The sequence below is a fragment of the Lygodium microphyllum genome, chromosome 27 (assembly GCF_053477565.2).
Source record: "Lygodium microphyllum isolate KBCC chromosome 27, Lygodium_microphyllum_v1.1.10, whole genome shotgun sequence".
NCBI classification, from domain to species: Eukaryota; Viridiplantae; Streptophyta; class Polypodiopsida; order Schizaeales; family Lygodiaceae; genus Lygodium; species Lygodium microphyllum.
In genome coordinates, this window is record NC_141161.1 from 29,735,669 (window position 1) to 29,762,546 (window position 26,878).

Below are 26,878 nucleotides of genomic sequence, written 5' to 3' on the forward strand. Positions count from 1 at the left end.
ACTGGATGGTGATGCGCCATTTTACACCTCAATAGAATGACATATAAGAGGAATACCTTAAAGCCAAAAAGCACCAAATATATCTTCTTGAATTATAGTGATAAGCAAAAGGCTTACAAATTATATGAGTAAGAGGCAAAGATAATCATAACGAGTCGTAATGTGCGAGTTAAACCACTTTATATTATCAAGAGAAGAAGTAGTCCACTATGAATCTATCCCAAGAGCTATCGCTATCCTTAAGGAGAAGCATAATCTTTGAATGATGAGGAGAAAGTTCACCAACTTGTAGTCACACCATGGGAAAAGCCATTGTAGCGATGGGTGAAGGAACTCTATGATCACAATAATCCTATGCTCATTATTATCAAGAAAAAAAAAATGAACCAAGGGGATCTCAAAGAATAAAGGATTTTACTAATATATTTAATATAGCCTTGATTGAGATTATGAGAGAAGTAAAAAAGCCAACAAACTTGGGAGACTTGCCAATCCAATGTGGAGAGCAACCATGCATGCCAAGTATGACCGCATAATGAATAATGTCACTTAGAAGCTAGTAGATTGGCTAGAAAAGAGGAAGGTTATCGGTACGAAAAAGTGGATCTAAAACGTAAAGTACAAGGCTAATGGCCGTTTAGAAAAATATTAAAGCTAACTAGTTGTACATGAATTTTCATACGTTGAAGGTTTGATTTACTACTCATCAAATGATAATGGTAATACACATAAACAGAATTGGTCAAGTAACCTCCACTTATAATGCTATAGCCACAATCTTCCCTTTTTAATTCTCTATCTTTGTTTCTATATATCAAGGTATAGATAAAATAATCATTGGTAAATTCAATTTACTAGGTATCAAATTAAGGTCATATATACACTTCACATTTTAAGAAGCATTCACTCTAACTACCAAGATAACCACTATTTGCACAGTTCTTATAGTGGCCACTCACAAGAAATAGCTATTTCACCAAACAAATGTTAAATCAATGTTCTTGAATGGTGACCTCAAGGGGGAGGTGTAAATGGCTTAGCTACAAAGGTTTGAGACTGCTAATTTTGAGAACAAAGTTTATAAGCTGAAAAAGGCATTGTATGGATTGAAACAAATCCCTAGAGTATGGTACCCCTAAATAGATAAGTCTTTTTAAAGTTGAAACTTCAATAGATGTGCCTCTGGTACTAACTTCTATCTTTAGAGGGATGGTGAAAAGTCTAAAGTGATTGTTGTGTGTGTGAACGACCTTCTTATTATAGGTGACTATGAATATATGATTCATCATAGGTTAAAAGGCTTTGAGCTCCAAGTTTAAATTGAGAGACTTGAGATTACTACACTATCATTCGAGGATTGAAGTTTCATTGCAAAATCTTCATCTCGCAAAAGAAATATACATAGGAGATCTTAAAAGCATTTGGTATGATCAAGTGCAAGGAGATAGTTACACCTATGGAGATTAATGACAAGTTATCTATTGAGGATACATTAATATTAGTAGACATTGGGAGGTACAAGAGATTGGTTGGTAGTCTCATCTACTTGTGCAATACCAAGCCATATATTAGTTTTATTGTTAGCATTTTGAGTAAGTTTTTGAACAAACCATGAGAAAGTCATTGGAAAGATGGAATACGAGTACTCAAATACTTAAAGAGAATCCTTGACTATAGTATCACACACAGTTTCAAAAGTTCTCTTATGGGATATAATGGTTCATTAAACTTGAAAGGTTTTGAGCTCCAAGTTTGAAATGAGAGACTTGGGCCTGCTACACTATTGTTTGGGGATTGAAATTTGGCAAGAGCCTAGCAAAATCTTCATCTTACAAAAAAAAAAAAAACATAGGAGATCTTAAAAACATTGGCATGACTAAGTGAAAGAAGATAGCTACACCTATGGAGGTCAATGACAAGTTATCCATTGAGAACACATTAGCATTATTGTAGACATTGGAAGGTACAAGAGATTGGTCAATAGTCGCATCTACTTGTGCAACATTGAGCTACATATTAGTTTTGTTGTTGGTGTTTTGAGCAAGTTTTTAAAAAAACCATGAGAAAGTCATTGAATAAATGGAATGTGATTGCTCAGTTACTTGAAGGGAATCCTTGACTATAATACCACACACAATTTCGAAAGTTCTATTGTAGGAAACTATGACTCAAACTGGGTAGGTAATAGTGATTTCAAAAAGTTAGTTCCTAGATGTTGTTTGTCTTTGGATTCACAAATATTCTCTTAGATCAATAAGCAACACCCAATAGTGGCATCGTCTTCTATCAAAGCAAAGTACAAGGTGGCTTATAAAGTAGTGTGGTTAAGGAGGATCCTATGGCATATGGGAGTACACAATGAAGATTTAACAGTGCTAAGATGTGACAATCAAAGTTACATTGCCATTGCAAAAAATCCAATGTTTCATACATAGACCAAACACATGGAAATCCAATATCATTATGTGTGATTTGATTGAGAATGGGATACTAGAGTCTATTTACTATCCATCAGAGAAGAATGGAGTAGATATCTTCACCAAAGACCTTACGAAATATTTGTTTTGAGTTTATCTTTAGAGACTTGGCATTGGGTTGAGGATGTAATTCACATGCCGGTGGATACTGAGAGGGGTGTTAAATATACTCAATGTCCCACCTTTATAAGGTACCACTAATGACTCATGGTGCTCAAAGTTGTAAGGCCCCTAATATGAGAAGCCATATGTGAGATCCTAACTTGTATGTCAAATGAGGTATGTGTGACTCAATAGCAAAAAGATGGCCTTTGTGGATCTAACCTTTGGGTTACATAGAGTAGTTAACCTAGTAGCAACTCACGTCATACATCATCAAGCTACGGGAGGTGGGAGTTATAGGGGATCCCTAGAATATTTCTTGGCTTAGGAAAGATTCATAATATGGTAGGATATGTTTATTCGACTGCTTAGGCTATAAAAGAAAAACCTCTTGAAATCCATCAACCTATCTTTCACTCACTTGAAGTTTTTCCAACTAGCGTTAAACTCTTCATTTTATCATTTATCTAGATCACCATCTTAGTTTCATAGTGGAAGCGCACGAGTGGACAGAGCTATCTTTGTATCAATTTATTTAAAATTAAAGAAGTTTATGTTTTTCTTATATTTGTTGTGTACTCTCTATTCCTTTGCTTAGATTCCGTTCGTTGTGCTTTGTAATCTTTACATAATGGGATGGACATCCTCCGTATGTATAAACTGATTATCATGATCGTTATGCTTGTGACATATAACATGCATATCTACATGATAATAAGAATCAAAAGTATATCCATAATCATCAAATCAATACTAAAATCCAATTGATTCCACCAAATAGATTCAAGTAATACATATAAGTACTTGCTAAATGATGTGTATGATGCCATGTGCTAAATATAGTAGTTACAAGCTCGCGCACATGTACTCTTTGCATCAATTGAAGGTTGCTCATGATGAGGACAAGAGGAGTTAGAGCTCGCCTTAATCCCATACATAAATTTCAGCTTAACTTGGTGTCACCAAAAACGGAGTTTAATGTAAAATGAATTGCAAAAATTTCGAAAATCTTAAAATTTTTGTTAGAAACCATAAACTTTATCATTTTAAAGAAAAATAGCAAATATATGCAATTGAATTTAAAAATCCCTCCCAGATTTTGAGTTAAAAGGTGTTTGATTTTAGGGGACACTGGTCTAGCTGTACAAGCTTTAGACCAGTATGCCAGTGATCGATGCTTGGATGAACTTGGCAGCAACCCATTCTTCCATCAGGAACTGAACGAGGCAGCACGCTCCAGCTTCTCTTTTTTCTCGACAGTCGCCTCAGGAAGGGGGTGGTTGAGAGTGTGGGGTAATACAGGCTCGAAAGCGGTAAGTAGAGTGATTACACACATTATGTCTAGAATAAAGAACACCATCCACATGCCTGCAAAAACGAGAAGGTTGATTTGTTATGTCCAATTAGTGCCCTGCTAAAACACAGCCAGGGCATTCCCATTGAGTACTCTGATCCACCTCACATTGTAATGCATTTCCACCTAACCCACCTGGAAGAAAAGAAGCATCAGTCCGTTCCTGAGCCCATGAAAATCTGTCACAATTGTCCACAAATCAGTGCCATTACAGCCTCTTTAGGAAGGGAAACTAGGCAAAACTGTGCAAACTCCCTCAATACTGACTTAATAGCTACCAGATGATCTAAAATTTTAGAAAGACCTAGTCCACTTACAAAGATCCTGCACTTGCAGGACCTATCGCCTTGAACAATGACAAGAAGGCCATGGAGACGCCATTTGCAGCTCCACGCTGGGCCATGACCTGTATTGACGTTCTCCAGATGTTAAACTCAAGGCATAACGAAATGACTGACTGCCTGCCTGCCTGCCTGAGAGCAACTGAGGGTAATAGATCATAAGACATCCCAGTACCTAATCAGGCTCTAACCATCATTCTTCCTACAGGAAATGAACATAACTATTCTATAAAATGTTTGATTAAGGACCTCATTACAATCCTTGGAAAACATCACATTCACTGGGATCTTGAGGCATTAAGGACCTATCTTACAAGGCAAACGGGAAGCCTGGGCCCTGCTCCATGTTGCTTGAGCACCATGGGCACTGAAAATGCTATTCACCCACTATAAATTTAGTTGACCGCTATAGACATGAGTAAGGTGCAAAAAATGAAACACAGTAATGGACATGAGACGCTGTCAGTTGCACTTGGACAGAAAGCAGCCTCCAACCTTCAAATTCCTTAGGCTTTTCATTTTGTAGAATGCAGTGAATACAGGACAAAAGTTTTATGAATTATTTACCACGGAGTTGTTGATAAGCATAATTGACCCTGTTCCAACGCATGCCTGTACAAAAGAGACTTATATCAATGTCTTTTTTTGGGGGCAATGGCTGCTAAAGACCAGAATGGCCTATGAAACTTGATCATAAAGTACAACTAGAGTGGTATCTCATCGTAGACTACAGTCAGAATATGAGTAAAAGTCAGACCAACTGTGGAAACCTCCTACAGTACAAATGAAAGATGAAAAGATAAAAGAAATCCCAAAATGATCAGAACTTGTCATGCCAGTACAAATGCATAAACATGACATACCATATGTTCATTTCAACCTCTCCCTGATAGGACCCTGCAGCATCTGCTTCAACATAGGGAGGCTGAAGTGTCCCGGTGGGTGATAAGGGCTTGAATCTGTCAATAATGATGGGGGCCATGCAGTTGTTGTCTTGGGGCTTGGGACGCCTTTCCAGGCATAGGGATGTGATTCACTCCAAGTAAGTGATGGGATGGGAAGCTAGAAAATGACTGTTCCATGTCCCTATGATCTAGAGAGTTGAGCGTTTAGTGAGGGGATGAAAATCTAGTGCTAATTGTTGTGAGTAAGTTGCATGTTGCATATCCATCAAATGTTCCAACAAAGATTGCAAATGCTGCAATTCAGCTCAAAAGGTAGATGCATGTTGAATACCATATTTTCGGGACAAAGCATGTGCATTATCCCTAAAAAAGGGCCATGAATGGATACCCGCAGATAGAACCCATGTGCTAAACAAAGCAATCAATTACTACATACACCCCATAAACTGATCATGCAGCAAAAAAGACTAATTGAACCATAGAAGCAAGTGAGAAAGCAAAGCATTAAATGCACAAATCAACCAATGAGTCATTTTCAAAACTAAGGGATAATGATAAGAAAAGACATGCTGTCTCTCTACCCACATGTCAATCACTACTGAGAGAAAGAAATCACACTAGCAAATGTACATCTTATCTAGTTTGGCTGAAGTATTCAAATGCTGAAGAGATTAGTATGTTGGTCCAAACTGAGAAGGATGCAACCAAGACCACATATCCTGTTTCAATGACACGGCTACCAGAGTATCCCGTGCATGACACTTAGGACCATCCATAACCAAATGAGGCGAAGCCACGTAATTTGCAAACACACAAATATTAAAAATACCCATAACAAAGCCCTGACGGGCCATAGAAAGGCATTGTAAATCTTCCCAAAGTTGACAATGTTCTCAGGCAATATTAGGAGCATACACCCCCACCAACCACAAAACCTCCCCTCTCATAAATACTCTCCACAACTAGGAATCTGTCCTGAACACCTATACATGTAGGTATCTCTCTCTGTCCCTCTCTCACAAACCAAATATTGGTAAACCAAAATATTCTCGAAGAAGAAAATATAAAATCAAACCTTGTACCTTGAACCTTATCCTAATCCTGTAAATATGTACATGAAGCATTAGTCCAACTCACCTCAAGCCTCAAGCCTTCCAACTCCAACTTCAAGACACTTCAATTCAGCAGCCAGCTAAAGCCTCAAGCACACTTCTCACTCTCACTATAATCTCATATCTTGCATCTCAAATTACATTCTAAAATCCTCCCCACCACCGCCCGCCCCCCCCCCCCCCCCCCCCCCCCCAACATTCTTTCCCTTCCTCTTACCAAATAATGAGGGCTCAAACCATGGAAGCCCAACTTAATGAAACACCAAGAGAGAGAAAAAACAATAGCAAGGCGGGTGGAGCAAGGCGTTTTGAGTGTCACTTTTGTGGCATCAAATGAGATGGAGGTGCTAATCAATACTAGAGGATTGTGCTCGTATGGCGAGGGACATGAAGATGTACCAGAAAACTAGACCCCCAAAAGACACTCATGTCCTCCAAGCATCAATGCCTTCCGACTACTACTAGTGGAAGTGGAGCTTGTGAGAGTGTAGCCAATCAATCTACCACTTTTCCTACAACTGGCACAAGTAGCAGCAAGGTACATTATCCAATCCTCCAGGAGAACAAAGCAATTTGTTCACTGCATGGCATCCATAAGGGAAAGCTCAAGTAGATATAGTTGTAGCATGATTCTTCTATTCATGCAGAATTCCATTCAATGTGCCATGATCTCCTTTCTTTAGGTGATGGTTTTTGAAATCCTACAATTTGGCATGTCTTATCAACCTCCTACCTGTAATGTTTCACATAAGAAACTTGTGCAAGAGGAAGTGACTAGCATAATAATACATAAATACAATTGTGTTGTCACAAAAGTGACATTGGCATCCAACACAAATGCATTTTGAAAGACACCCTTCTCGTTTTGAAATTTGCGGAATTCATGCTTTCACAGGCATCTTTAGGACCAAAGGCACAACAATACCTATAAAATTAAAGATGGATTAAATATAGAATTAGTCATACTAACACGAGTTGTATAAGAATTAGAAAAATCTTGAGCAACAGAAAACTTACACGACTAATTGTAGATAGGATCATGGGTGAGGAACACTACAAAACAGCACAGGTTCCCAAATTTGTATTACTCAGCACAGGTTCCCAAATTTGTATTACTCGGATAGAATGGTTGGTCTGACCTGGACAGCCTTCTCGCATGATATGGTAAGGCTCTCTACATAAAATCCATGGAGTGCAGTACTTGGTAGAAGAAAACTCCTATCTTATACAAGATGTGGGGCCCAAAAATGTAGTTCAGTTTGTCTTAGATGAGGAGGCAACAAATAGGGCTGTAAGTGCTTTATTGGAGCAACAATATCTCCACAACACATGGAGTCCATGTATGGCCCACTATCTTCATAATTTATTGAAAGACATTGGAGCACTTACATGGATCAAGAGTACTATTAATATAGGCAAGGAAATTATCTTGTTTGTCACCCATCATCACTTCTCTCTAGCCTTGTATAGGCAATTTGCTAAAAAGAAGTTGCTACAATATTCTGAGACTAGATTTGCTTATAAATTTCTTATGCTTTGTCGGCTGTATAATACGAGGCCAACTTTGAAGCATACTCCATCTTGGGCAACTTGGTCTACATCAAAAATAACGTTAGACTAGTTGTGCTATACAACTATGAACCAAGATGTATATTGAGAAGAAGCAAAGTAGTTGCTTCTTGTATCCTTGCATGTAGTTAATCTTCTACAGAAAGTGCATAGTGATGTATCATGCATTGGTAAGGTTTATTAAGCAATGGATCATGTCATTGAGAATATCTATGCTCTTAACCTTGCTCATTCAAGAAACAAGAAATTGAGGAACTTGTAAGTAGATGGAACCAGTACTACTCAACACTTCATTGTGCTGCTTATGTGTTTGATTTAGAGTTTCAACATATGGGAAGGAAACTCCAAGCTGATGCTAAGGTTATTCGAGGTTGGAATCTACATTTCATAGGTTGGTGGAAAGTTTTGAGAAATGGTGAAAAATCAAAGAGCAACTCACTAGCTACTACCAGAAAGAAGACATGTTTGGCTTGGCATGATCGGTTGCTTCAACTATGAAAGTCTAAGTTTTCCTACCAAGCAAAAGTTTTCGTGTGGAGGCTTTTTATTGGGGATATTCCCACAAGAGATATGTTGCATGATTGAAAGATCTCAAATGGTAGATGTATCTTTTGTGCTGCAGGCAATAAGATCCCTATCCATCTTTTTATCTCTTGCCCAATTGCAAGATAGAACTGGGACTTCATTTTTTGGGTGTGGACCTCGAAGACACATCATCACACTGCCATCCATTCTTGGGTTCTAGGCAAGGTGCTGTCCACAACCACTTTACAATCCCACCATCCTCGTCTTTTTCATTTTATGCAATGGAATAGTCTTTGGCACATTTGGCAAACTCACAATGCTCTTATCTTTGATTTGGCCTCAAGTATTTGTGGTCATGTGGATTGTGTGTGTGGATTGCTTTTATGGTAGGTTATTTCCATGGTTTCAGCTGGTTTGATCCTCAAAGAGGTGGTTGTGTCATCCTCAAAGAGGTGCTTGACAATAGGGGAGTAGGGGTCATGAACTGCAATGTCCTCCTCCCAAGTTGTGAGAAGTAGCGGCGAGCTATAGAGGAGAAGAATGTGGGAGAGAATGACTAAGAGTGTTAGAATGAATGTGAGAGGTATAGAATGAGGGGAGTCAATGCCATATTTAAAGGCACAAACTGTCTTGAGTGGCACCCCAATAAGTGGGTGCCCAACCCTTTTTGGGGCTCTTAGTGCGAAACCAGAAGGAATGAAGTAGACGAAACGTTTTGAACAATTGGGTTTCCCAACGCAAGGTTGGACAAAAGCCTAGCACAATAAGGGAAAAGCGAAGGTGACTTCCATGTCCATAGCACCTATTGAGCCTTCTTCTTCACAGGAACCCCTCCGCATTTATTCATGCACCTACTACTTGAGTTCCTACTCCTGCCAAGCATCCACCACCCTGCACACAACAACACAACAACCTCAATTGAGCTAGTCATCCCTGTGCACCCATTGGCCCTCCAGCTCAGCTGGCATTTGATGTTGCCGGTAGAGTCATCACTCAATGGGATCTCAAGTATCTAGGTTCTACCTCCCACAATGCAAACACACCTTCTTCATTGCAGGCCCATCATTAGAGACCCAATTCCTCTTTGAAGATGATGTACTAGAGACATTCACAGCAAAGCCCAAGCACATGCAACAAAATCTTGTCAAAACTCTTGATCCTTTGTGAAGCAACTCGTCTAGCTCCAACAGGCCTCTTGTTCTCTTGTCCTTTTGTATTTGCTGAACATGTTGTATCTCATTTATGCATGATGGCCTTGAGCCACCCCATATCTTGTAAGCTTGTAATTTTGTACTTTTTTCCGTACTAATAAAATTATCTATTACAGGGGAAAAAAGAAGAGATAACAAAGTTTGGTCAGTTTGTGATAGTGCAGCAAAGTGGCGTGATTGCTTGCTTCACTTATGGAAGTCGAAGCTTCCCTATTAAGGAAAGTTTTTCTCTGGAGGCCTCTCATTAGCCGGCTGCCCACAGGGATTGTGCAATGGGCCCGAAAGATATCCCGTGGCAAATGTTTATTTTGTACTACTTGTGATGAGACCACAATTTATCTTTTCATTTCTTGGCTGGTTGCTAGGCAGGTTTGGGTTTTTATTTCTAGAGTATGGACCTTCCTATTTTCATGTCATGGACTGGTCTTTGGCACATTTGGCAGACTAGAAATGCCTTTATATTTGATTCGGCCTCAGGTATCTCAGGCCATGTGGAATGAGTGCGAGGTTTGCTTTTATGGCCAAATTTCTTCTATGATTTCAGCTGGCCTCATAATTGGGGAGGTGGCCACTCCATGCATGGGTATTGTTCGCTCAACTCCAATTGTGCCCCCTTGATGATCCTCTTCCTTCTTCTTGTAGATTGGTGCTTGAAAGTTTTTTAGGGAGTTTCTGTTCATGTAGTATGTTGTTCTGAAAGCCTTTTGGCTTTGAGTGTGTTGTTGCCACTCAGCTTGGTTGACCTGAAGGCCTGATTTTAATTTTCCATACATTAATTTACACTTTTTCATGAAGAAAAGAGAGAGAGAGAGAATGTACCGAAAATATATACTTTAGCACAGATGCTGAAACAAGAACTATCCATAAAGCTGCTCCATTAAGCTGTGAAATCAATGGAAAAAGTGCGAGTAGTGGAACAGTTACAACCTGGTTTTAACAAACAGCAGCAAGCAACAGGTGAGTTTAGCGCAGATGCTGAAACAAGAACAATCCATAAAACTGTTCCATTAAGCTGTGAAATCAATGGAAAAACTGTGAGTAGTGGAACAGTAACAACCTGGTTTTAACAAATGGCAGCAAGCAACAGGTGAGAATCAATAAATATAGTATTTGATAATAAACAGCCCATTGGAAAATTCTACAAATTTTTGAAAAATTAACCGTGTGTCAATGGCTATTAGAAGCAACCCTCATAAATATTTGTCTTCACTGCAGATTCACAACTAAAGACTTCCAAAGCAGACATTGAGTCCGTTTTGACTTTATTAATCACAAAGTCATTCTTTGAATAAGATGTAGGGTAGCAAGGTGCCTAGTCCAACCTCCCCCTTACAGCCTGGTGACCCTATCTGGACTTATTCCCTCCTCCTACCTCTTCCATTGCCCCTCCTTGCACCATCCCTGTCACTATCACACCATCATCTCTGCCATGTTCGAACTGTCTAAACCTTTTGTACCTTAATCCTTGTTGAGTGTAGGCAAGATCCAAACTATCAAAGCCTAAACAAAATGAGACTCTTGTTCACATGGCACATACCCAACACCAAATATTGACAGAAATAAAGATACTAACTCCACCAAAGAATTGCAGGTGCCAAAATTAAGGACCTCATAGGTGTACCTCTTTATTGAAATGAGATTCTCATATAATTTAATGTAATAAGGAGAAGTGATGGTCTTGAGGAGGAAAGAAATCTAAGAAGCTTCACCAGCTACAACCATCTATAAGTCCCACTTGAGCACTGCTGGCCCCCGCCCCGACTGTTCATGCCCCCCCCAACACGGCCCCGTTTGACACACCACCCCCTGACTGCTCGCCCCCGCCCCAACAGCTTGTGCCCACCCCGTCTGGCCGCTACCATCGTGCCCTTCTGCCCTGCTTGTCGTCCTAGCACACAGTGCTCACCCTATGCATCCACGAAGGGGGTCATATACATGGTCCCTTGGTATAGTGGCTTACTGGTTTCTACAAACTGGTATCAGAGCTGCGGTTAAGGCGTTCGCACTCCTTGGAGTTCGTGCAGGTCAACAGGTCACGCCTCTGTTAGGTGATAGTTTTACGGGTGCAGGCGCAGTGTGAGATGGAAGGATCGAGGTGCAGCTGGGATTCAGTAGACAGTGTGAGAGTGAGAGACAGAGTTGAAGCACGACACCCAAGAGAATAGACTGAATGAGTGTGACCAGAAAGTACAAAGTACAACCCTTAAACCTTAGGGTTGTAGGGGGTGTTCACACCCGACACACACTAAGTGCCCAAATGTGTGTAACATAAGCACACAAGTACATACGACAATAAGACCATAAGTCTGGGGGAAAAAACCTCTCCTACCGAGAGTAAAAAGTGCCCCAGTGTCCTATTGATCACCGACACTCCCATATGAGCGTAGGCGTAAGTGAGGCGTGAGTCAAATACCCAACAAACCCCCCTGGAGTGAAGAGTGATCAAGAGTACAAGGATCATCCGCCACCAAAGGATATCAAATTTAAAGCATCGCGAAATGCTTCAAATTTGTCACGAGGAAGAGCTTTGGTGAAGATGTCTGCCACATTACTGGTGGTAGGACAATAGACAAGGCTGATATCACCTGCATGTAGCCTCTCTCTGACAAAGTGATAATGAATCTCAATGTGTTTCGTGCGAGCATGAAACACTGGATTCCGTGCCACTGCAATGGCACTCTGACTATCAGTGAACAAAGGAGTAGGCTCAGTAACAGATACATCCAAATCAGCTAGCAAGCGTCTAAGCCATACGCATTCAACTGTGGTAATGAAAGTTGCCTTGTATTCAGCTTCACATGACGATGTGGCAACAGTGGATTGTTTCTTGCTAAGCCAAGAAATGCAAGAAGAGCCAAGAAAGAAACAATTGCCACTAGTGGAGTGACGTGCATCATAATCACCAGCCCAATCAGAATCACTGTAAGCATGTAACTGCAGTGGTCCCCCCTTGGCATAAAGCAACCCAAGAGAACGAGTACCCTGCAGGCAGCGAAAAACACGCTTGACAGCTTGCCAATGTGATATACGTGGCTGATGCATATACCTGCTCAAAGCTGAAACTGCAAACTGTATGTCCGGCCTAGTATTGCATAGATAGATAAGACATCCAACTGCAGAAGCATATGTATGTATATCAAACAAATCACTGTCATCATGTAATGACAGTTTCAGTCCAGGTTCCATGGGAGTACAAACTGGCTTGCAATCCTGTAAGCCAAACTTCTCAAGAAGCTGCCCAATATACCTTGACTGTGATAGCCCAATACCTCGAGCATTATGTATGAACTGGATGCCCAAGTAGTAATGCAAAACTCCCAAGTCAGACATGTCAAAAGTTTGCTGCAAATTTTGTTTGAATGCTGAAATCTGATCAGCATGTGTTCCAGTGAGCAAAAGGTCATCAACATAAAGACATATAATCAGCATAGATCCCCCTTCTTTACATACGTAAAGGGTAGACTCAGATGAGCTGTTTAGAAACCCCTGACCAAGCAAGAAAGCATCTATTTTTGCATACCAAGCTCTAGGAGCTTGTTTCAAACCATATAGTGCCTTTTTGAGCTTGCATACCAAATGTTCTGGGCCTTCAACTGCAAAACCAATGGGCTGCTGTACATAAACTTCCTCCTGAAGTTCCCCATGTAAAAATGCAGTCTTGATATCTAGCTGATGCACTGTCCAACCATAATGTGCAGCCAAAGCAATCATAGACCTGATGGTCGTCATACGGGAAGTAGGAGCAAACGTCTCCTCATAATCAATGCCCTTTTTCTGTGCGTAGCCTTTAGCTACCAGCCGTGCCTTGTATTTATCAATGGATCCATCTGCTTTTCTTTTCAGTTTGTAGACCCATTTCGTTCCAATGGCTTTCTTCCCAAATGGCAAGGACACCAAATCCCAAGTTTGATTCTTAGTAATAGAATCTAATTCAGCTTGCATAGCTGCCATCCAATGCACACTGTGTTGTGCATCGTCATAACATTCAGGCTCTTCATTATCAAAAGTACTTGCTGCCATAATAAACTCCATGGTATGTGCCGAATCATGCAAACGAGTTTGCTTTCTAGTACGACCAGCCATGGGTGCATCCAAAGGACTATCTTGCATAGTCTGCAAATACCATCTAGGTAGCTATCTAGCATCCTGACTGTGTGCAAGCTCTTGCTGAATTTCAGTTTCAGCATGATGCTGAATATTCCGATCAGCCAATGGCTGAATTTCTGCACTTTCCATAATGGAAGGATCGAGGTGCAGCTGGGATTCAGTAGACAGTGTGAGAGTGAGAGACAGAGTTGAAGCACGACACCCAAGAGAATAGACTGAATGAGTGTGACCAGAAAGTACAAAGTACAACCCTTAAACCTTAGGGTTGTAGGGGGTGTTCACACCCGACACACACTAAGTGCCCAAATGTGTGTAACATAAGCACACAAGTACATACGACAATAAGACCATACGACAAGTACATACGACAATAAGCCCCAATGTGCGTAGGCGTAAGTGAGGCGTGAGTAGTAAAAAGTGCTTGTGAGTAGTAAAAAGTGCAGTTTGGGCAAAATCTGTGCTGCATTTGGGCATTTTATATACATGTAGGTTGAATTCCGCACAATTTGGACATCAACACTTGGTAAAATTTGGGGGTTTTGCTGAAATTGCTCTATTTTGGCAAAACAGGCCTGTCATATGCATGACAGAGGAAAATGCAGATGTGCGTTTGATGCTTTGAGCACAAAATTTTGGGGCTTTTGACCGTTCGTGTCAAATTTTATGCCCGTGGGTACATGTACAACAGAAATTGCAGCTGAAATTTTGGGATTTCTCATGTAATGTGATGCATATGCCCTTGGAATAGCTGTAATCAGTTGGATAATGCTGTAGCACATGGTTTGGTGCTCCTGAAAATTTAATTACAGATCTGAAATCTGTACTTCTGCGTGGTCATTTATTGCTGATTGGTACTTGTTTGTACCTTGGTCACTTGGGTGATAGTTTGGGCCTGCATTTGCTGGTTTTTTTGTCACATTTGGGCTGAAAATCATGGCTGGCAGCAATGACAGCAGTAATCTGATGCACATAAAGAAGCTTGAAGGCACACATAATTTTGTAGTTTGGCAAAAATAGTGCTACAATATCCTGTTACAAAAGAAGCAAGCAAAGCCGATCAAAACCAAAGGGGCAAAGCCTGCAGACATGGATCAGGACGATTGGGATGAGTTGAATTAGCTTGCATGCTCAACCATAGAGCTATCAATTTCTGATGCCTTGCTCTTCAACATTGAAGGTTTGGATTCTGCATATGCTATATGGACTAGACTAGAAAAACTGTATGCAGAGAAGAGTGCTGCAAGCAAAGTGTATTGGCTGAAAAAGCTTATGGATTTGCCTATGAAAGAAGGTATAGCAATGTCTACTCACTTGAGTGAGTTTAACTCCAATTTCAGCCAGCTGGTTGCCTTGAAGTTCATGGTTGATGAGGAATTTAAGGTTACTTTCTTGCTTTGCACTCTACCAGAGAGTTGGGATACATTTAGGACTGCTATGAGCAATTCTAATGTAATCCTTTTGTATGCTGATGTAGAGAGTGCTCTACTTATGAAAGGGATGAATCGGCAGAACAATGCATCCAATAAATCTTCCAGTGCTTTGCATACTGGGGGCAGATCACAGCAAAAGGGCAAATATGATGGCAAGTGACGCAGTAAATCATGTAGCAAAGATGTTGAATGCCATCATTGTGGAAAGAAGGGTCACTTTAAACGTGACTGCTACAAATGGAAAAAAGAGAAAGGAAAAGACAAGAAGACAGATGATAGCAAGGAAGAGAATAAGGACAGTCAGCCTAAGAAGAGCAGTGTAAAAATTGAAAAGGTGAATGTAGTCACTCATGACAGTGACAGTGGGAGTGACGTACTCTTTGTCTCTTCACACTTTGGTGAACATGCTTTACTTGCAGATACAGATGATGATATGCATACCTGGATTCTTGATTCAGGTGCTTCCTTTCATGTTACCCCTCATCGTGAGTGGTTTTCCGCCTATACAGGGGGTTGACATGGTGTTGTTCATCTTGGGGACAACTATGCATGTGAGATTGCAGGTATTGGCAGTATGTAGTTACAGTTTCAGCATGGCTCTGTCACTTCAGCATGTATGGCATATACCTCAGCTCAAGAAGAGCTTGATTAGCATAGGGCAGCTAGATGATGATGGTTTTCATACCACCTTTGGTGATGGAAAATGGAAGATCTCTAAGGGATCTAGGGTTACTGCCAGAGGTTGCAAGAGTGATACTTTGTATCCACTTCATGTATCTAGTGTGCGTGACCATGTTGTTGCCGTGACCTAGCAGCCAAGCATTTCTTTGTGGCATGGCCGGTTGGGACACATGAATCAAACAGGAATGAAAGTGCTTTCTCATTTGGGTTACTTGCCTTGTCTTCATTATGCTGATTTTGAGCATTGTGATAATTGTATTTATGGCAAACATGCACAGACATCTCACAAAAAGTCTCTTTCTTTGAAATCTTCTCCTCTAGAGTTAGTACATTCAGATGTATGTCAAATGCTAGGATTATCTTTAGGGGGAAAGAAATATTTTGTCACCTTTGTCGATGATGCTACATGGAAGGTATGGGTTTATCCTATTCGTAGCAAGGATGAAGTGCTTGACAAGTTTAAAAAATTCTTGGCATTGGCTGAAAATCAGACAGATAAGACACTTAAGTGTCTTTGCTCTGACAATGGTGGGGAATGTGTCCAAGGCCTTTTAGGCATTTTGTGACAGCAAAGGGATAAAGAGGGAGCTCATTGCCTCTCATAATCCGCCCCAAAATGGAGTTGCAGAATGCATGAAGTGGACCATACAGGATAAGGTCCGCACGATGCTGTCTCATGCTGCATTACCCCATGGTCTTTGGGCAGAGGCTATTATGACAGCTGTTCACTTAATTAATGGGTCACCAAACAGGTCTTTGGGGGAGGGGGAGTTCCCCAAGAAGCGTGGTCGTGCAAGCCACCTTCATATACTCATCTGAAAGTGTTTGGTTGCGAGGCTTTTGTGCACATTCGTAAAGAAAAATACAGCAAACTTGAGCCAAAGTCCTGTAAATGCATTTTCCTAGGATATGGTGACGAGGGTGAAATGGGGTATAAATTGTGGGATCCCGAGAAAAGGAAAGTAGCACGCAGCAATGACGTTATCTTCCGGGAAGATCGCATGCACAAATAGCCCGAAAAGACTGAGGAGGTCCATAGGGTTGTATTCCGGGAAGAAATACCTTTTGGACAGCAAAATGTGCCCGCTCTACAGCAGCAAATACCTGCTGTAAATGAACCTGTAAATGCAGGAAATGATGCTGGAAATGATCAGCCAGCTATTGCCCATGAAAATGAGCCATTACATGTGCAGGAACAGCCAGGACAGCAAGCTGTTAATGCTGATTTGCAGGCTGAAATGCCAGGAGAGCATGCTGAAAATGGAAATTTGCAGGAACAGCCAGCAAACAATGACCATTGGGTTAGGAGATCATCTAGGGCTACTAGACAACCTGATAGGTTTGTTCCTGGTGCAATGTCATGCTGATAGACTGTGGTGAACCGTCTTGCTTCAAGGAAGCAATGGACAGACAGGACAACAAGAAATGGTATAAAGCCATGCTGTCAGAGATGGAATCTCTTGAAAAAAATGGCACTTGGGACTTGGTGCAGTTGCCTAAAGGGGCAAAAAACCCCTCCATGAAAATGGATTTACAAGATGAAGGTCACTTCTGGTTCCTCACCAAAGTACAAAGCAAGATTGGTTGCAAAGGGGTACAAGCAGGAGCATGGAATTGACTTTGATGAGATTTTCTCTCCTGTAGTCAAGATGACTAGATTGAGAATCATTTTGGGCTTGGTTGCAGTTGAGGATATGGAGCTCATACAGATGGATGTAAAGACTGTGTTTTTACATGGTGATCTGCATGAGGACATATATATGCAGCAGCCTGAAGGGTTTGTTGAACAAGGGAAGGAAAAAATGGTATGTAAACTCAAAAGGAGTTTGTATGGGCTGAAACAAGCACTAAGAGAATGGTATCATAAGTTTGATACATTCATGCAGTCCAAAGGCTTTCATAGAAGTCAAGTGGATCACGGCTTGTATACCGAGAAGGCAGCAAATGGCAGCCTGATTATCTTGGTTTTGTATGTTGATGACATGCTGATTGCTGGCAAAGATACTCATGCCTTGGATTCATTGAAGCAAAGTCTTCATGACAGCTTTGACATGAAGGATCTTGGTGACACAAATCACATTCTTGGCATGCGAATACTCAGAGATAGATCGAAAGGCTTACTCTATCTATCTCAGTAGGAGTATATCTCCAAAGTTTTGTAGCATTTCAATATGGAGGGAGGGAAAACAATTGGGGTTCCATTGCCTCCATATGTGAAACTTAGTGCAGAAGGACAATCCTACATCTGATGATGAGAAGGCTGAAATGGCCAAGATACCATATGCTTCAGCTATTGGCAGTTTGATGTATGCTTTGGTTGCTACACGTCCTGACATTGCCTTTGCAGTGGGAGTGGTTAGCAGATACATGGCAACCCTTGGCAAGAAGCATTGGGATGCAGTGAAAGGTATTATGAGATACCTCAAAGGCACAAAGGAGTTGTGCATTTGCTTTGGAAAGCAGAAGGCATCTGTTATTGGCTTTACGGATGCAGACTATGTTGATTATGCGGACTGCAAGAAGTCCACTTCTAGGTATGTGTTTACTTTCACAGGAGGAGCAGTCTCTTGGATCTCCAGGCTACAAAAGTGTGTTGCATTGTCTACTATAGAGGCACAATATGTGGCTGCCACTGAGGCATGCAAGGAGGCTTTATGGCTTTCACGTCTATTTCATGTCTGGTAGGAGAGCTTGGCATCACAAAGTTACCTGTTCTCCATTGTGATAGTCAGAGTGCTATCATGCTAGCACGGAATCCTGTCTTTCATACAAAGACAAAGCACATACAGGTGAAGTACCACTTCATTAGAGATGTACTTGATAGCAAAAGCATTGAGCTTGCCAAAGTGCATATAGGTGATAACCCTGCAGACCTTCTCACGAAGGGTCTTCCAGCAGAGCAGTTTGCTCATTGCCGACAAATGATGGGAGTTGGATAGATATATGTATTTCAGCTTTGTACATACCTAGACTTAGCTGATTCTTTTCTCCTCTTAAGGAACATTTCCTTAAGGTGGAAGGTTGTTGGGAATAAAGGCCTCGTTCCTTTTAAATGTGCTCCTGTGTGAACACATCCTTACCACTTGTACTTACACATATATATCTATCTAAAAACCTAAAGATACACACTCGTCATTGTACCTGGAAACATGCTCACTCTCTACTCTGCTCTCTCTCACTCTCTCTGTCTCTCACTGCGCGTAACAACAGTCTGTCTCGATCTCCATGCCTAACCGGTCCCTACACCGGGTGGGAGTCGACATCACTCCTACCTAGCAGTTTCTTCCTGTCCTTGATTCTATTCGGAGAAAACTGACCTATTGGAGCACGGGTCACCTCTCACTAGCCGGACAAGCCCTGATGGTTAACCAGGTCCTCTTAGCAACGGCCTAGTACATTGCCTCATGTTAGTGCTTCTCCTCATGTTGCGTAGAGTAGCTTCGCCGCCTAGTGCGGAATTTTCTTTGGTCAGGGTTTGATGGTTCCTTGGATTCTAGGGCCAAGGTGGCGTGGGGGACCATCATACGACATAGATATCAGAGGGAGGGCTTGGGATCATAGACCCAGAGTATCAAAGTATGGCCCTCTTGGGCAAGTTAGTTGTCCGCGGTCTCATACCAAGCGGGCAGACTAGAAAGGTTTTATTGCAGGAGGGCCTTTAGGATTGTAGACCGAGGCTTGGCGGTGAGTGGAGGCTGTCCTTGAGATGGATCTTCACGTTAGCCCAGATCCCCCCCCCGCCCGCGATCACCTTTCCTTCGCAGCTTAGTCCACGTGTGGCAGGGCCTTCGTAAGGCCCTAATCGAGAGTCCCCCAGCTTGCCTAGAGGAGATAGACCGTTAGCCGGTGATCTGGAACCCACAGGTCAAAGATCGGGAAGAGGCACAGATAGATGAGCGCCCCCACATCTAGTGGGTTGGGTGGGAGGCCGGCCCCGGCTCGTACCATCAGGACATGGCGGGAGGTGTGTAGGATGGCGGATGAGGAGGTGTTGCAGCGAGTTTCAGGCTGCTAGAGAGGAGTGGAGTTGAGGAGAAGAGAGATAGACGTAGCAATACCTTTGGAGTGGCTTGTTCCCCTGATACGAGAGCCGATAGAGCCCGCGGAGGTATGGGCAACTAGGTTTTCACCGGCAGACATCCCCCTTCAGGTGGCAGGTAGAGTGGGCGGCGCTCCACAAGGGACTTTCTTCACCGTTCAGGAGGGGGGACATCTGGCCCTTGACAAAGGGAAGTAGGATGAGGGGATTGCTGCCTTCTCATTGCTGCCTACGCACATTGGGGCTTATTGTCGTATGTACTTGTGTGCTTATGTACTTGTGAGTAGTAAAAAGTGCAGTTTGGGCAAAATCTGTGCTGCATTTGGGCATTTTATATACATGTAGGTTGAATTCCGCACAATTTGGACATCAACACTTGGTAAAATTTGGGGGTTTTGCTGAAATTGCTCTATTTTGGAAAAACAGGCCTGTCAATGCATGACAGAGGAAAATGCAGATGTGTGTTTGATGCTTTGAGCACAAATTTTTGGGGCTTTTGACCGTTCATGTCAAATTTTATGCCCGTGGGTCTCCTGAAAATTTAATTACAGATCTGAAATCTGTACTTCTGCGTGGTCATTTATTGCTGATTGGTATTTGTTTGTACCTTGGTCACTTGGGTGACAGTTTGGGCCTGCATTTGCTGGTTTTTTTGTCACATTTGGGCTGAAAATCATGGCTGGCAGCAATGACAGCAGTAATCTGATGCACATAAAGAAGCTTGAAGGCACACATAATTTTGTAGTTTGGCAAAAACAGTGCTACAATATCCTGTTACAAAAGAAGCAGGCAAAGCCGATCAAAACCAAAGGGGCAAAGCCTGCAGACATGGATCAGGACGATTGGGATTTGTTGAATTAGCTTGCATGCTCAGCCATAGAGCTATCAATTTCTGATGCCTTGCTCTTCAACATTGAAGGTTTGGATTCTGCATATGCTATATGGACTAGACTAGAAAAACTGTATGCAGAGAAGAGTGCTGCAAGCAATGTGTATTGGCTGAAAAAGCTTATGGATTTGCGTATGAAAGAAGGTACAGCAATGTCTACTCACTTGAGTGAGTTTAACTCCAATTTCAGCCAGCTGGTTGCCTTGAAGTTCATGATTGATGAGGAATTTAAGGTTACTTTCTTGCTTTGCACTCTACCAGAGAGTTGGGATACATGGAGGCTTGGTGGTGGGTGGCACATGGAGGCTTGGTGGCACATGGTTCGTATTTCTTATGGTTGGTGGCACATGGAGGCTTGGCGGTGGGAAGTTGGCTTGCCCAGATGCAGAAGGAGGGAGGTTGTAAGCGCTGCACACAGGAGCCTTTGGAAGCCTCAAAGCACTACCTTTGGTCATGTGAGGAGGCGCAGCTCGTGTGGAAAGGAGCATGCCACATCCTTCGCCGTATAGCACCTAGTCTTGGATGTATCTCATGGGGAGTGTTTTGTTGGCAGGCAGTCTGCCAGGGCCGTCACCTTCTATATGAGGCCAGGATGCAGAATACGATATTCATTATCGAGGCAGGGTCGTGAGCAGTGGTCGGTTTGGAGGCTCTACCCATCCGCCAGGTACTGGAGCCCAGAGCAGACTACTCGGAGGTATGGGAGATCATAGGGAGTCTTATGGGATGGCATATCTGGAAGGCACGGTGTCAAGAGGCTTTCGGCAAAGAGAGACTTTCAGCACATGCGACCTTAGCAGAGCTCTAGACCTCCATCATCCACTCCCTCTGCAGCAGATGGGATCAGGTGCAGGGCGAGTCCAGGGCAAGTCAGGAGCTTTGATGTCACTTCATGTGCACTTGGGGCGGCCAGGGGCTGTCTTTCGTGACACAGGCAAGCACCCCCGTTTGGTGATACACCCCCCCCCCCCCCCCCCCCCCCCCACTCCCCCCATGGCTTCTTGCCCCCATCCCCCCTAGACTGCCTTGAGAGGCTTGTATACATGATGTATTGGTGACTTTGCATTAGCTCCAGCTAGTTTGCTGAGCTTGAGAACTCCGTTGTAATCAATTTTTTTGAGTAATATAATCAGCCACATTTTACTTGCAAAAAAAAAAGTCCCACTTGAGACTGCTTTTTTCCAGATGCATACATGCTACAGCCTAAGTCCGACGCATTCGCACACTATCATGATGGAAGTTTCTTAGAGTGAATGGGGAAGTATCTAACAATCCCATGGTCCTCAACACATTTTTTCATACACATTTGTGAGTCCTCTCACTGAGAGATTGAAGAAGCCTCTAAGGTGGCTGCAAATCTAGCAGCATGATGCAAAATAAGAGGTCAAAATGCAGAATAGAAGGTTGTCAAGGTCTTTCTGTTCATGACTAGGGCTCACGATTGTTGGAGATCGAGGCACGAGGGAGGCTACCAGGGTTAGGGGGCAATATGTCTAAACTGGTTGATAGATCTTTTGTGGGAGGTTGAGGTTGTCACAAGAGTGTGCTTTTAGGTTGGCCCATGGACACTACCTTGTAGATCATTCCCAAATGCTGCCTTTTTTTTTTCAACACTCCTAAATAACTATTTACTCTCATTCTTGCTGCACCCAACTTGATTTATGAGAGAGGTGGTGAGGCACCTCAGTGGAAGGTGAGAATGAGTGGAAAGAGGCTTTTAACCTTTTGGACCATGTAGAGTTCGATACAAATAAGCTCATTAGTATTTGTTAGGAGGCCTTGTGAACTCACCAAATTGGTTAAGTATAAAAATTGTTCTCATGAGCAATGGCTTTAAAAGTCATCTCTTATTTGTCATTATTTTCTATTTGCATATCACTCACAATCACATTAAATTTTGGGTCAAACACAAATTTTCCACAAGAAGTAATGTTTGAAAAATCCATGGATCCTTATTTTCATAGTGGATGTAGAGATTCATTGCTTAAGGCAATAGATAATGATTGCCTTTTGTTTTCATGTGTTGGAGTTTATATTTTTGGTTTTATCTCATCAATTTAGTGCAAAGCTGCCACTAAAGGCAACAGTACACTAGTATGTGACTAATACTGAGTGCTTGTGAGGGGTCGAGGATAACTTTAGGTCCTAAAGTTTCTATATCGTCCTCAAGCAATGAAGAATCATCCACAAATAGTATGATAGGTGGAGTTCCCTTGAAGGGTTTCAACAAGCTCAATTGAAATTGATTAAGGATTTGTCAATGAGGTGGGATGCCCAATTGGAATGTATTATCTATATTAATCTTGTGAGCAATACAAAAAGATCCATAATATCATGGTGCTAACTTAATTTTTGGATGCCTTTCAATGGACTTTAGTCTTCACTTTTCACTATGAAGCCACACTAAATCATTTGCTTTGAATATCATAGCCTTATGTTGTCATGTGGTTCTATGTCCAGTAGTTGAAAACTCAAGGGAAGCCTAGCAGCAACTGTCTCTTACCTGTGTGCCTATGGGATTACTCTGCCTATGTCTATGCTGAATTCACAGTGTCTATGGTCAACTCTCATGAAGTTTGAAGTGGGTTTATACCTACGTGTGAATGCAAAGTGTAAATGAAGAGTAACAAGAACTAAATTTTGGACAAGTGACCATTTTATGGGTCATGGACAGGTGAGAGTAATTGGGACAGTGTGAAAGCCTCCAAGGTAGCCCATGTGAATTGTGATGTGATTTTCGGGCATGGAACCACTGCTTTCAGTCTGGCCTGTTTAGCAAGGAAAAAAGCATTGTGTGCAAGGGAAGAACATAGGGAAAGCACTGAAAAGGAATGGAAGAAGACTTGTTGATGCTTTGTCTATGCATGCAAGAACTGATCTGTCATCTCTAGGACTGTGGGGGACCATTCTAAACAGGGCAAACAGGCAATCTACTGCTGTTCATACAGGGAATACATTGATCTACCTTGAATCTGGAGGAGATGATGGCCTTTTGCTGTTCGGAATAGGTGTTTTGTATGGACTGTTTTGGGGTATTCTTATTCTACTACTATAGTAGATTAAATCAGAGATTATTGGGCTGAAAGAGAGGCTTTTGGAAGCTTCAGAGAAGGAATAATTGGATTATGTGGGCTGTTTTGATTCCAGACTGTTCTAATACGAGTTTGGGATTTGATTTTGAGCCTCATACCTATTGTTTGATGCTTGATCTCATGTATAGTAGACACTATATCATATGGGCTGGAATAAATTAGGTTTTCTTTGAGGCATATCCTCAGATTTATAGTCTTTATGTGGATGCATATGCTGTATAGAGATTGAGCTAAAGCTCATGTGTGAGAAATATATTCTACAGTTGGGTCTCATCTATCTCTTCGATTTCTGTTGATTCTTGCATTTTTCTTTCACAAAATTTCTTTTCTCCATGTTGTGATCACTTAGTACCCGAGTCCCAATGGCTTTCGACCATACACGACAAATACTTCGACATCTTTGGTGAACCTGACATGAAAGGCTGAAGGAAGAGATTTATAATATGGGGGATGCTACAGGTTTAGGTTCATCTAATGAAGTTAGGCAATTATTGCAGACCTTTACCATATATTTGTAGAAGTAACAACAATAGTAGCACAACTGCCTTTTGCGAAGCATGAGTCCGTCATGACTAAAACATTGTAGGCTGTTGAGAGCCATATTAAATTGTTCAAGGGTTGGAATGTTTCAAATTATTTGAATGTGTATGCAAAAAGGTGGATTTCTTCAAGATACCTGCTCATAGGATGAGTCAATATTTTGTGCGACTTGCAGTCCATGAGTTGAAGCCGCACATAAATGAGAATTATGAAAAAGGATTGCATGGAATGAATTTAAGAAAGTTTGAAGGAAGAGTATTTTATAAAAGATGCAAGATTGATTACTCGCAGGACTTTTATGGAATGGGTGCAAAATCCAATAAAGGACTGGTTGCAACGTAGCTTCTACACAAGTTTGAGCACAGGTATGACCAATTGGAAAATACTGAGTGGCAGGCTCCAGAATTTGAAAATAGTATTTTATAAAAGATGCAAGATTGGTTAATCGCAGGACTTTTATGGAATGGGTGCAAAATCCAATAAAGGACTGGTTGCAACGTAGCTTCTACACAAGTTTGAGCACACGTATGACCAATTGGATAATACTGAGTGGCAGGCTCCAGAATTTGAAAAGATAGGAGTTATTTTTGTAGAAGTTAAGGAATATATAAGATCATGTGATACCTCCAACAGGGCCAAGGCACCTCTTCACAAACTACATGGCCTCTTGCAACCCTTGTCCATTCCAGCACGACCTTGGTCTTCTCTGTCCATGGATTTCATAACATATCTTCCCAAACCAAACAAATCAGACTCTATTCTTGTTGGTGCAACACTCAACAAAGTTTCAAAGAAGCTAAGGACGAGCATGACCAATTTCTTATGTGACAATTGCAAATTTGATCTAATACAGGCGCTCCCTACCGATGCGCTACGTGCCCACCATCGCGCCTCCCCTATCCCGCCTGCTCGTCAACCTCTTCCTCACACGCTCCACACCCCCCCCCCCCCGCCCCCCCCCCTTCCACGCCCTCTGCGCTGGTAGCCAAGAAACCCCCTGCGCGACCCACGTTTGGAACTCCCCCCCCCCCCCCCCCCCCCCCCCTGCTACCCTCGCCTTGTGGCTCAGCCCATCACGCCTCCACCCACGGGATCAGGCCATCAGTGGAGACCAGCACTTTACCCACCGTAGGAAACCGAAAACCCCTCCCCCCCAGTTCCTCGCCATCACCTCCCCCCCCTTTGCTCCCTCCTTTTGCAGCACACCCCCCTTTCGGCGGCAACACTGCAGTGTGATTGGTAGGTTCTCACCAGGGACGCACAATGGAAATGTAACGTGCCCGCTTGTCTGTTCGCGGGACACGTCCTAGCAGCCCATCAGGAGGAGGGTCTAGAAGGCTCCACCTGGCACTCACAGGGAATGACACAGGGTTTGCGATCTAGGTCTTCCCGAGTCTGCCTCAAGCGGAAGTGTCTAGCCGTTCCCACTTGGGATCGACCTGTGGTCAAGGTTCCTTTCCTTCCAGCAAAGTCTCTAGGAAGAAGCTAGCGCCGAGCTCCAGGTTGTACCACCTTTTGTAGGAACAACAGAGTCGGAGCGGATTCAAACTGCACTTGGGTCATGGAGAATGGGAAACGAGAGGGATGCGAAGCTCAATCTCTCTGCCGTACGGCATAGCCTCATTCCTTTCCCCTAAAACAGAATAAACCGGAAATTCTACATCTACTGACACTAGGTCTTCATTATCTTATTATCTCATCATTTGAAAAAAGTTCCCAGCTAACCGGGACCACCCTTCCATAGGACGGACCTAAATCACGTCCACTGCACTTTCCTCAGTTTGCTTTAGTTATCTAATTATCTAACACATTACGTTTTGACATGCAAAATCAGCTTCCTTAATTAAACAAATTAATCACGGGTTCCTTCACGTAGCTTAGGCACTGACACAAAAACAATGCCAAGCAGGTTCCTTTTTTCTCCAATAACTGCTCTTATTTATCAAAATCTTGGAATACATCCAATATCAAGCTCGAAGGCTATCCTAGCAATCTACAGGATTACTATTCCAAGTTTCGCCCGTTAACTAGTACACGGGCCTTGAGATTCCATCTCGAGTCACGTCGGTCCCTTGCAGAAACTAACATTTCATGTATTTCTTTTAACCATGATTGCGAAAACGTGAATTTTAAATGACTATTCATGCATTGAACTGGTTAAAAAGCTATCATTTTATGTGAAGTAAGGCGATAACCTTATCATTTTATGTGAGTAAAAGCTATCATCTCATGTGAGGTAAGGCGATAACCTTATCATTTTATGTGGGTAAAAGCTATCATTTCATGTGAAGTGAGGCGATAACCTTATCATTTTATGCATAAAATCTTATGCGAATTCTAACCTCTACCGTTTCGCGCATGCAACCTAGTTATTAGAGTAAACAAAACCCTAAGACTCGTTCTTGTTCCATACATGTCATCAATCCTTTCATCCCTTCCACGAGAAATAATTCCTAATTAATTTTAAAGCTTAGAACCTGGGCTTGATTCGTATGTGCGGCGTT

At 42.1% G+C, this 26,878-nt stretch overlaps 1 protein-coding gene across 9 annotated transcripts in view; it reads right to left on the reverse strand.

Annotated features, from left to right (window-relative positions):
• Nucleotides 1-3,578: 3,578 nt before the first annotated feature.
• Nucleotides 3,579-26,878, reverse strand: part of LOC148012169 (protein ZINC INDUCED FACILITATOR 1-like) — a 265,948-nt gene continuing 242,648 nt past the window's right edge. For 7 of the 9 annotated variants that reach the window (XM_087668792.1, XM_087668794.1, XM_087668796.1 and 4 more), the window contains 5 exons: nucleotides 10,416-10,523; nucleotides 4,842-4,886; nucleotides 4,251-4,339; nucleotides 4,069-4,112; nucleotides 3,579-3,947 (listed from right to left, as the gene is read on the reverse strand). In XM_087668792.1, coding sequence (XP_087524918.1) covers nucleotides 3,790-3,947; nucleotides 4,069-4,112; nucleotides 4,251-4,339; nucleotides 4,842-4,886; nucleotides 10,416-10,523 — 444 coding nt within the window. In that variant the 3' untranslated portion in view covers nucleotides 3,579-3,789. Of the gene's footprint in view, nucleotides 3,948-4,068; nucleotides 4,113-4,237; nucleotides 4,340-4,841; nucleotides 4,887-10,415; nucleotides 10,524-26,878 lie in introns of all 9 variants that reach the window. The other 2 variants (XR_015689021.1, XM_087668799.1) reach the window with 2 other exon arrangements.